The 12,251-nt window shown below is 53.1% G+C and overlaps 1 protein-coding gene across 1 annotated transcript in view; it reads right to left on the bottom strand.

Moving 5' to 3' along the window:
- IQSEC3 (IQ motif and Sec7 domain ArfGEF 3) overlaps positions 1-10,536 on the bottom strand; it is an 86,496-nt gene extending 75,960 nt beyond the window's left edge. Inside the window, exon 1 of the mRNA XM_052640472.1 lies at positions 10,019-10,536. Within this exon, the coding sequence (XP_052496432.1) occupies positions 10,019-10,536 (518 nt within the window). The remainder of the gene's footprint in view (positions 1-10,018) is intronic.
- Between the last annotated feature and the right edge of the window lie 1,715 nt (positions 10,537-12,251).

Below are 12,251 nucleotides of genomic sequence, written 5' to 3'. Positions count from 1 at the left end.
TGAGAATCTGGAGCGGGAAGACCCCGTGGAAGGCACCCCGCCCTCCCCGACCTGCGGGCCCTGGCCGCCCTGCACGGGGCCCAAGGTCTGTCTCCTTGGTTTCTCGCAAAAAAAAAAAAAAAACACACCCCAGCGGATTCAGAGCTCCCTTCTTGAGGCTCTCAGCATTTGGAAGTCAGTTTTCTCATCCAAGGCAAGTTGGTCCTGTTGCAGCGACCTCTGAACGGCTTAGCTTTGCCCCAGCCTCGGTGACCGGTAGGCAGAGAGGGGCCCAGAGGTGGGCAAAGACCGATTGTCCCCACTGGGCAGAGGGGACACCAAGGCCCACTGAAGAGAGGGGAGTGGATTTGCAGCAGTTCACACTTGGGGTCAGTGAGGGTGGGCACAGCGAACAGGACCCCGGAGTCCTGGCTTCTGGGTTCAGTCAAGCTGCTCCAAGAAACTGTCCTCTACCCACCCCTTCCACTGCTGCCTCAGGGTGCCTTCGCGTGCCTCTGGAATTCCCTTTGGCCCTCTCCCACGGGTCCTTAGGAGTTGCGTAGCTCCAAGAATATCCAGGATGCCCAGCAAACCGGTTTGGAAGCACCAGGGCATCTCTGTTCCTAAAGACCAGTCTGTGCACCGGAAACGTTAGACACAGCCAGGAGATTCCCAATTGCTCTGCTGAGTTTTTGTTGCTGTTTTAAATAATCATTGTGTTGAAGTGATGTGTTGAATGAAAATCGTGGTAGATTGGAATCATTTATCATGGAGGAAATTGTGGAATTCCCTTGCCTCTCCGCTGGGATGGGGAGTGCGTTCCTGATTGGAAACAGGGAGGCAGCTGGTTTGACCTGCTGCACCCAAACTTGGAGAGGTCATGGGCGCCAGGCCCTGGCCACACCGGGCCAGTTCAGAGCAGATCACTGCGGTTTGGCCAGCATCTTGCTGCTGCCAGCACCTGAGTGTCCAAACACAGCACCTCTGCAGAGTCCCAAATACCTCGCCCCTGTACCGCCCACCTGCTTCTTCCTGGAGCTCACAGCCTCCAGAGGCCGAATCTCCTCCACGCTCCAGGCAAAGTGAGGGGGAGAAAGTGGAGGTGCTGTAGACTTGCCCCATTGGGGGACCAGGAGGAGCTGGCTGGGCAGCAGAGAGAAGCAAGCACACAGAGAAAGAAGGAAGCCAGAGTTGGGACAGCGTGCGCAGTCTGGGCGGTGAGAAGGCAGCGAGGAGGCCTGTGCTGTGGGGTGGGGTCATCACCCCCTCCTCCAGCCCGGAGTCAGGAACAGGCCCACCCTAGCACAGACGCACCTTCTCCGTCCCCCAGACGCAGCCACACCAGACTCACACCCACTCTCCCTCCCAGCAGCGTCCTAGCGGCTCCCTGACCAGAGCTCACACCACCGCCTGGTGGAGAAATGGGAGAGGCCTGGAGCCTGGCTGCTGCTTCCCATGGCTGCTCCCAGGCCAGGCGGTGACCCCAGAATCCAACCCTTTCTCCTTTGTCTCTTTTCTGCCTGGTGACATGGCAGCAACTCAGGTTCCCCTTCCCTCCCGTCCTCTTAGACCTGTTTTCCATTTCTAGTTGAGCCTGCTGATGGGCTGTGTGCGAGTGTGTGCATGTGCAAAGAGAGAGAGAAAGAGTGTGTCTGTCTGTATGTGTGTGTGTGTGTGTGTGTGTGTGTGTGTGTGTGTGTGTCTGTTGGAACACTCCAGGGCTTTCTTATGCTTCATTCTTCCTAAAGCTTCCCAGGCTGAGGACTGGACTGCTCAGAGGCTTGGGTCAAAGGAGGAGGGAGCTCTCCATCCTCATGGGTAGAATTGGGGTGGGATCTACGCTCCCCTGTTGGCCTTCAGACCTGAGCCTCTGATCCAGTGTTTCCCAGATGCTCAGCTGCGGAAACTGTGCCCATGAGTGTGGGCACCGCCCACCCCCTCACGGACCTCCCTCCAGCTGAGACTTTCTTCAGCCCTGACGCCGTACCCCCTCCCTCCACTTAAGGATGGATGAGACTGCCTGTGCCCTACACACTGAGAGCTTATTCCTTCTCATGTTGTTCATCACACACTGCTGGGTGTTGGGTTCGCCTCCATCCCCCACCCTTCTCAAGCTCATGTAACATCCACCTACTGCCTGCCAACATCTCCCCCCACCACGACAGACCCCATTAGAGTTGTGTGAGATTTTTGCCATCTAACATATTATTTTAAGGGGCTAGAAAGGATCAAAATTGCTTATCCAAGCACCAGGATGCTCCTTAGATTCCTGCCTTGTGAATTTTACACATGGGGCTCATTGGGGAAGTATTCCTTCTCCAGCGCAGATAATTTCAAGACTAGCCAGTGTGGGAGTGAGTGCCCTGGGTCCCTCCCCTTTGCTTGCCAGGCAGTGCTAATTCCTTGCAAAATACAGTGGACGTGAAGACCACTGAGGCTTCATCAGCCTCCCTCGTGAGCCCTTCAACACCTTCTGAACCTCCTGCCCCAGCTGTTAGACATCCTCTTCCCTTGTCAAGCTCGTCCTCAGACACTGCTCAGACAAATTCCCATGCTTTTAGAGCCAAACGTGTTGTTTTTCTCCTGTCCTAGGAGAATTTGCATTTTAACAAGGGGGATAACCTGAAGTCCCCAAAGGAGTCTCTAACTGTGGAATTGCTGGCCTTGGCAAGATGTTCTGGAAGGCAGAGAGACCTCCCTGGGTGCCCTCATCCCCTGTAACTGGAGGTAAGTTTGGCCCTGCACACCCACAGGGCAGCCCGGACTGGTTCTCTCAGTCCCTCACTGCATACTGACAAGAGCACGGGATGAAGAGTGTGGAGAAGCTGAGTTGTACCTAGTTAGGCCTCTAATCAGTTTGGAAACACCAGCCCTTTCTCTCTCAGGCCATAGTTTTCTCATTTGCCAAATGAGAAGTTCGGTGCAAATGACCTTCCAGAACCTTTTCAGCTCTGACATTTGCCTGACATTCGGAGGGTCTGGGGGACCCTGGTACAGCTCCCAAGGCCGACCAGCCCCTGGGGCTGTAGACACCTTTCTGGTAGGGGCAGGGGTGGGGTGCTTCTCTGGGCAGGACTTTCACTGGCCTGCAGGCCTCCTGTCCACAGCAGCCCGCCCCCTGCTGGGGAGGGAAGGTAGTGCTCAGCACAGCCCCCGCCTGGCAGTTACATAACCCTCCCAATGGGATGTTCTAAACAGCAACAGCACAGCAGCCTTTGCCCTGGCCCACCCGGTGCCCCTAAACACACACAGACACACAGACACACACACACACACACACACACACACACACACACACACACACACACACACACAGGTCTTTGCCTGTGATGCCTCACAGCCACAACCACCTTTCCATCTTCTCTTTTCAATTTGTTTTCTTGCTGCTGCTGTTCAGTTGCTAAGCCGTATCTGACTCTTTGTGACCCCGTGGACTGCAGCACACCAGTCTTCCCTTGTTTTTTTCTAGAAGGTATTTATGCTAAGAGAGTCCTTACAAGATGAAACTCCTTTACCCTCTGGGCTTGACCAGAATGAAACAGAGTCCTCCCCCAGCCACCCTGACCGCCCAGCTTCCACCAAAACGCCAGGTCGGGTCAGGCCTCCCACTTTTCTCAGCCCCTCCCTGCTCTGTCTCCCTTTCTGACTGCAGAGTCCTGCGAAGAGTGGGTCTGCCTTCCATTCCCAGAATGGGAGAATTTGGAGAAATGGATTTAGCTTTCATTCCAGTGAACGGGAGGCATTCTCCTGGTTCAGACTCCATCCCCCACCCTCCCCTGTTGTCCTTGACAAGGTCACATATGAGATGACACTGTGGTTTCCCCATTTAGAAGATGGACGAGGTCATTGTTACCACTGTGGGGTGTTGAGTGGCGGCGACTCAGGTCCCCTCAGTGTCCATAAGAAAAGTGCAAACAATCTGAAAATGCAGCTGAAGAAATTCAGCTTGGGCTTAAGGAAGCAGTTCCCAGCTATTCAGTTGTGAGACCTCACCACAGGTCACTAAGGGATGACGGGTTTGTCCTGCCCAGCTGCATTTCAAGGCAGGCTCCCATTCATATATCTGGTACACACTGTCCAGAGGTTGAGTGGTGGTTGAAGAAAGGTCACACATAGAAATGTGGCCTGGAAGACTTCCTGAAGGAGTCCTGAACCTGGATTCTCCTCGATAGCTATGGTCTCACTCTGGATGAAACTTGGGCCCTGGCTTCTTTATCTGTAGAAATATTACAGCGTATTGAGCACTTACTACGTGCCCAGAACAGCTTAGAATATATATAATTTAATTTTAAAATGTTTTACAACAACCCTTTAAAGTAGATATTATTCCTTATTTCATAAATGAGAAAACAAAAAACAAGGCTCAAAGAAGGTATAAGGGAACGCAGTGCTCTGTGGTGACCTAAATGGGAACCCGGAAAAGAGGGAATATATGCATACACATAGCTGATTCACTCTGCTGTACAGCAGAAACTAACACATTGTAGAACAATTATACTCCAGTAACAGCTGAAAAAATGAATGCAAGGCATTCCAGCTGGTAGCTGGTGGAGCAGGATTCATACCCGGGTATGCCTGCCTGCAAAGCCCAGGTTCTGAACCATCTGGATCTTGAAAACTCCCAGGTGGCTCAGCGGTAAAAAAATCCACCTGCCAACGCAGGAGATGCAGGTTCGATCCCTGGGTTGGGAAGATCCCCTGGAGGAGGAAATGGCAACCCAGTCCAGTACTCTTGCCTGGAGAATCCCCTGGACAGAGGAGCCTGGCAGGCTACAGTCCACAGGGTCGCAAAGAGACACCACTGAGTGATTGAACAACAGCAACATGGTTTCCTGAAGTTCCTTTCAGCCTGAACAACCTAGTTCCTCCCTCCCGCTCCTCCTCCTCCTACTCGTGTGTTAATGCCCTTGCTGCCTGAAGTGGACAGGACCCTCCATTCCTGTGTGAACATGAGAAGCCCTTTGCAACTTGTGTGGGAACCCACACTTCACGCTTCTCACGAAGCAGAGCAGGAAGGTGCAACGGCGGCCCCAGCCTCAGAGGTCCCACCAAATGGCCTTGCGTTTGGGGGTCTGCCAGGTGCAAGGAGCGCGTCCCCAGGACCTGTTCCTAAGATACCCCTTGCTAAGCCACTGCCACCCTGGGCCCTCTGAGAGTTCTTGCAGGCCCCAGTAGAAAACGTTTAGGGTCTACAACAGAGCCGTCTGTGTCTAAAATTCCTTATGTGGGGTTTAAATCCAAGATTCAGGCCTCTTTCCAGGTCCAGCTGGTTGTCTGGCTCTCCCCGATTTTTCATGTCACCCTCTCCCAAGACCTGACCTATCTGCCTTTTTTCACAGGTGACCTCTGAAACTCGGGCCGCATAGTTATTTGCTGAATCAGCAGGACCGACTGCTGCTCCTCTCACTGGATTTCGGGCCAAGAGGAAGATGTGCCAGGATGGCCTTGCGAGGGCCTCTGCTGTTGGCCATGTGGTTCCGAGAAGGGCTGGGGAAGGAAGGAGGTGGCAGTGGAGCAGGCACGCAGGTGGCTTTTCTCTGGAGTCCTGTTGTTTTGGGCTGAGAGTGAGGAAGGAGCAGTGGCCCAGGCCCTCAGAGAGGCAGGGGACGGCAGAGCGCCACGAGTGTCTGCCCGTGCCAGCTTCTGGGTGAGCAGAAGACGCCCAAGCCCCCTTCTCAGCGAGCCTTCACTCAGGCCCCTTTGCCAGCTGGCCAGCCTGGTGTCGTCCCCTCCTTATTGAGATGGGCAAGAGGAGGACAGGGAGGCTGGGGAATAAGAGCGTAGTGTGACTTCCTCAGCTAGCAGAGGTTTTGGCCACTGGGAAGAAAGGACCAGTACTGAGCTCTTCCTATGTTGATGAGTTTAGCCTTGGGGCGGGGGGGGGGGGGGGTGATGGGGGAGGGGCTGTAGGTCAGAGTGGGGAATGGTAATCGAGGTGCATCATGGACATTTCCTTGGATCGACTCCTCCCAGCTCTGTCCCCCTCCAGCTGTCCCTGCCTCTCACTATTCCTCACGTAAACCCTTGGCGCCAACCTCAGAAACCTTCTCTCCGGGCTCTGGATATGCTGTGTATGCTCTCTTTTTTACCCCATTCTGTTCTGATAGAGGCAGGCTCTGGCCACCTGCAATCCGCTTAACACTTACCAAGATGTTTCTAGACCCCTGTCTAGAGTGCATTGAGCACGGACTAGCTGTGTCTTTTCTGCCTTTTTGCAGCAGAGAGTGCAGGATTTTGAACAGATACAGTAGAGCTGACTTTCACACACTCTTAAGAGCTCCCATGAGGGGCTCGTCTTGGAGATCTGCCACCTCCAGGCAGGCAGCCTTGATTCAGTAGGAGCACAGATGCCTGCTCCAATCAGGGTCTGAGACAACAGGCTAGAAGTCACTTCCAGTAGTCTTCCTGCCATCCCCCGACTCTGGGGAACCCAAGATTTAGTTTATGCTTAGGATGGGAGCAGAGAGGGGGAGACTTCTCTATACAGCTTACATGGAAGCAAAGGATGGAAGGAAGAAAATGTGGGGAGAGGGTGTGTTTGAGGGGAGGAATGAAAGGGGGAAGAGAGAACATATTAAAAAGACAAAGGAGGAAGCAGAGAGGACAGGCGCTCCCGAGACACATTCGGAGTTCACAGCCCCATGGAGATGGGGAGCTCCAGGGTAGGAGCTGAATTTGAATTGTAATGAGAAAATCTTAGCCTGCCTCCAGTAATCCTCTGCCCATGGACATGGGGACTTGGGCAAGCCCTGGGATCCACTGGCTCTAAACACATGGCTGGGTGGACAGATGGACACGTGCTCAAGCAGAGAAGCTGTGGCCACACTGAAGCCTGGAGCTTCAGGCTGGGTCATATGCTTCCATGGCGAGGAGGGGACTTTGCTGGGTCAGGCTGAAGCTCTGGCTCCAGCCAGGAAAGGGATAATCAATTCTGTAGAGGCTGTGAGCCTTGATTGAAAAAATAAAGAGGAGGAAGCTAGATTGCTGCTTTCATTAAGAGGCAAAAGCAGTGGGGGCTGGAGCTTAGCAAGAGCCAGGAAGCAGCAGAGAAAGAATGTTAACCCCTTGGGTGTCATTCTTCCCGATGTCTTTACACTCACCCAGTCCCACATTGTTGCTTCCTTGACCTGACCTCCAAGGCCACCAGCTTCGTAGCTCCCTTAGCTGGAGGAGGGAGAGGCTGGGCAGCATATTAATGGAGATCTGATGATGATTAAACAATCGATTATTTCCCAGCCCCAGGGTCCCCAGGGCTCTGGCCTCTCCTGGATTCAGGGAAGAAGATGAGTTCTGGGGATAAGAGATAAGCTGTGCGGTGCGATCACAAGTCTCACAGTGCCTGGTAACCCTCACCCCTGCCTCAGCAACCTCACCAGGGCCGCATTCTCACCCTACTGAGGCCAGAAAAGGGGAAGGAAGAAACAAAAAAGGATTTCAGCAAAATTATGATGGAGAGACCCCTCTGCCAGCTCTTCCTCCTACGTCAGCATGCCCAGTAGGGAACTGATTCAGCAGGGAGATTCCCAGGAGAGGCCCCAGGAAAAGGGCTGCTGGCTCGGCTCTCTCTCCCCCAGTCTTATCTGGTCCATGGAGTGCTGCCCATATCTAACCCAACAGTACTGAGAGGTTGGGTAGAAAAGGACAGACATGCAAAATGGGGGTCGTGGGTGGAGAGCAGGATGGGGCCAAACGTGTAGTCAGCAAAGATGATTCCTTCCTGAGGTTCTGCGGGGGGAAACTTCGGCTGAAGTTAAGCAGAAAAGTGGGGAGACATGGGTGGTCCAAAAGGCATTTGGTCCGCCTGGATGCCCAAGATTTCCCATCCAAGCGGGGAGGGAGCTAAGGGAGGAGGTGAGGCATTTGTTTCTGAGCTCTCTAAGTCTCTGGGTGTCTAGGCTTGAGGAGCAGGAGGGGTGAGCTGGCAGATCTGAAGAGAGGAAGGGGTTGCTGGCAGTGTTAACCTCTTGGTACCTGGCAAAACTTCCTGAAAGATTTCCAACAACTTCCACTCTCTTCCACCATTTTATTTACTTATTTTTGTCCTACTCCCTTGGGAAGGAAAAGCAGGACAAGGGAGAGGGGAAGATGAGGACATGATGGTTTCTCTCCAGTTGTGACATGTGAGGCTGGATAGGAATCCAGATGATGCCTAAAACCCCTGGGTTCCCAACAAGAGCCCCTGGGCAGGAGAGTTTGGGCTCTTTAAGCTGCTTTGGGGACCACAGCAAAGTCGTTATTCAGGAGAAATGAGCTTTCCTCCACCCTTCTTGCCCACACAGTCCCCGAAGGGATGCAAAGAAAGTGAGAATGTGGTGGAAAAGTAGGAGGACACTGAGGAGCATGAGGAGAGGAACCACGATTCCCTGGGAGCTGTGGCTGCCCTAGGAAATGGAATGGAACAATTCTGCCCCCTATTTAGGGTGGGGGGAAACACATGGTATTTTGTAGGTTTTTTTGTTTTAGATTTTTTTTCACCTTTTGCTGAGCCATGGGCAGTGAGGGAAAACTGACTTTCTGCTTTTTCTGCCAAATAAGGAAAGAAAACCGTGACACTGAAGGAAGAGCAATGGACCATTGAAGGAGCTTGGAAAGAAAGCCGCATCTTCTTGGGGTTTGAATCAAACGCTGTGGCGTCATCCTGGATCTTCCTCTCTTAAGAACCCAAGATTTTGGTCACATCTACCCTGTGTCCTGACCCAACTTGTCTAACTCTGCAGTAGATATGAGGAGAAAATGAGCCTATGTCAAATCTTCACAAGTATCTGTAGGTTAAAGCATGCCAAGGCTGCTGAAGATGACTCTTGGTTCTCCTCCTTTCCGAGCCCCAACTTCCTTGGCATCCCCATTGTCACGGTCAGGTGCTGACTAGCTTCTGATTTCCCCTTAGCTGTTCTTCCATCACCTGTCTCCTCAGAGAAAGGAAGCTGACATGGTCACAGCCTTCCCAACACAGAGGAGAGAATATTCCAGTCTTCTTCTCTTCTTCCCATATCCCTAGTTCATGGATATTGGATGTAAAGAAAAAGAGCTTGAAGTTCTAGAGTTTCTCGTTAGGGGCTAATAAGCATATTTCTCTCTGGACCTAACATGAGATTCCACTTATCACCAAATAACCAAGGGGAAACAAGATTTGCGGTCACCAGCCATAACAGGAATTACATCCAAATGCCAACTCTGTTTGCCAACTGTCTCATCATTATTCCCTTTCCACGATTGCTAACACCCTGCATAGAAATCCTCCTTGAGTCAGAGGGTAGAGCTGTAACCAGGCAGACCTGACACTATAAAGGGATTCTCCATGGACTTGGTGGGCTGCTACCTGGCACCCCTCTAGATTTGTGGGGATTCAGAAGAAAGGGGCCCAATCAGGTCAGAGCAGAGTAAGCTTCCCCAAATGAGCCACTCCTGGCTTTGACTCCCACTGCATCGGTTAAAGAGCTAGCTTGTTCCCCTGGGAGATGCTTTCTCCCACCCTCCTCTTCCTCTGTATCCAGCCCCCTTTCCTTCTCACATCATCTTGCCTCTCAGGCTTATGTTCTGCCTCCCAAATCCCCTCAGACCCCAGTTCTACTCTTCCTGGACCCTGCCCTTTTTAAAGCTCTTAACATATCTTTTTTTCATATCTTCCTCTCCATTCAAATAATTTTAGTACGCAAACTCCCATCCAGATTTTCCCTAACTTAAAAAGATTCTTCAACTGTTCTCTTTTCTTCAGTTTAATCTTCTCCCCTAACTTCGCCTCCAGTCTTGTCCCCTTTGAAATCTGCCAGTTTTCAATAACCCTAATCACCCCATGTCTTTCCTGCTCTGACCTCTTTTGCTCCAACATCCCCCAGACCCCTCGAACACTGGTGTCGTTCCCTCGTTCCCCCCAAATCTCCTTGACATACTTCTGCCCCTAAGCATCTTCTCACCCCTCCACTTCACACTGCCCTAGTCCTCCAGACTCGGGTGCACCTGATTACCCCCTCGTCCCCCACTCACGTCCGTTAGCTTCTCTCCCTCCCACAACGGTTCCCATGCCTTCTTCCCCACTCACTCGGGTCTCCTGCTCAGGACGCCCTTGCCGAGGGCGGCGGGGGATTTGTGCTGAAGGAGGGTTCCAGCAGCAGCGCAACAACTCGGGGGACGCTCCTTCTCCTTGTCAGCCACGGCCCCGGGCGCCACCGGGTGCTGGTGGGGCGACTGGGGTGCGTGAGCCCTGCCGCTGGGGCCCGGCTGGGGCTGAGCCAGGAGCTGTCCGTGGTGCTGAAGCGGGGGCTGCTCGGGAGCGGGCTGTGGCGCGGCGGTCGGCAGCTGTCCGTGGTCCTGGAGCGGCTCCTGGGCCCCGGCGGTGGCCAGCGACGGGGGCACGAGCCCGGGCGGAGGCTGGGCTTGCAGCAGCTGCTGGTGCTCCCACAGGCTGCGGTTCTCGGCGCTCAGCTCGTCCAGCCGCCGCTCCAGCTCGTCGATGCGCTGGCGCTGGGTGTGGATGAGGCTCTGCTGGTTCTGCACGATGGCCGTGAGCTCTTTGAGGTAGAGCACGGCGCGCACCGGGTTCTCCAGCAGGCTCTCCATGCCGCCCGCCGCCGCCTGCGCCCTGCCTGCGCCTCGGCGGGCGGCGGGGAGCGCGAGGGCGCGCACGAGCCCAGCAGCCCCGGCGGTCCGCTCGCCTCCCTCCCGCCGCCGGCGCCGCGTCACCGCCACACCGACATTCACACACGCACGGGGGGCGGGACCGCGACGCCCGGGCCCACCTTCCCCCTCCCATCCTCCCCCTCCCACGCCCTCCAGGCTTCGTGAGGAGTCTCGGCTTCCTGCAGGGCTGGCAGGGGCGGAGAGAGGCGAATGAGAGAGCGGGTAGAGGCTCAGGATAAACGGAGGGGGCCCGGGATGGATGACATGAATCTGGCAAGAAGGGATAGCCGGCGAGGTGGAAGTGAGGTGGGACCGGGAGGAGAATAGAAGCACATAAGGAAAGAGGAAGCAGAACAGGATAGGATGGCGAAAGGAGACAGAAATGTACGAAAAAGAGGAAGTCTGACAAGTCACGCGTTCTTTTTCCTGTGTCCAGTCATCCCAGGGGGTGAGGGTCCATCTTAAAGACCTTTCGAGCAGAGGCCACACTTGCCTCTTGCGTACTCGGCAATCCTGTATTCTGCTGGGGGAATCCCCTGGAACAGGAGGGTCATGGGACTCTGAGAGACCCCAGACAACATCTGGTCCTACTTCTTCAGCCAAGGGGAAACTTAGGCTGGGAAGGCTGTTTGTTTATGCTTGATTTCCTCTGGGAATGAGACTTCAGGACAGTTTTAGCCATTCTAATAGGAACATGAACTAAATAAACCGGACCCTCTGTGTCATGGACTAAAGAGTTTCCAGAAGCTTCTTAAAGAGATCATTCTGTTTGAAAAACATCTATGAAATGCATACTGCACGGAACACTGTGCTAGGTGGTGTTAAGATAAGGGTGGCTAGGATGGAATCTTTGGCTTCTTGAAGCTTATGATTAAGTAGGTGAAACAGGTAATAAATATTTCGTTTCAATATTCAGTGGTGGTTGTAAGTGATAAGATGGAGATTGCCTCGAGTGCTATAGGAGCCCAATAGCTTGGGGATTTGAGAATGCTCCTTGGGAGAAATAACACTTGAAGTGGGAAAGATTTTCCAGAAAGGGAGAACAGCATTAGCAAAAGCTCAGAGACAGGAATCAGCGTGGACTGAATCACTCAATAATTTCTACAATAAATTTACATAAAACACACACTAAGCGCTAAGTAACATACTAGGAACCATACAGGCTAGCCGTAGCATAGATCACAAGTTATCATTTCTGTATTCAAGAGGATTGCAACCTAGTAGAGTAGATATGGCATGCACACGAACAACTAGAATATAAATCAAAATTTCTGTAAGAGACCTTCAAGCCAAGTGCCATAGGAGTTCGGGAGAGTGAGAAATGGTGTTTAACTATGGTGATCTGATAAGGAGGAGGTGTTATTCAAGCTGGGCCCTGAAGGATGGGAAGTGTGTCATCAAATAGGCAGAATAGGGGAAGGTCGGGAAGATATGTCAGGCAGCAGGAAAAGACTAAGGAATGGAAGTACAGCACCTCTGTTCAGTCCAGTTTGGCAGGAAATGACCCTTTCCTCTGGGCTAGGAGTGCTCTTAGCATATCTGTTGGACTGCTGCATTTTCCACACAGGTGGTCCACCAGCCTCCCTGTCTACCTGCTGCTCCCCCAGGGTGGGTATATCTGTCGATACCAGGTATCCAGCGAGCTGGGTCAGCCA

Source organism: Budorcas taxicolor, chromosome 5, assembly GCF_023091745.1.
Source record: "Budorcas taxicolor isolate Tak-1 chromosome 5, Takin1.1, whole genome shotgun sequence".
NCBI classification, from domain to species: Eukaryota; Metazoa; Chordata; class Mammalia; order Artiodactyla; family Bovidae; genus Budorcas; species Budorcas taxicolor.
The sequence above is the reverse complement of the archived record's forward strand: the minus strand, read 5'-3'. Positions and strand labels throughout refer to the sequence as shown.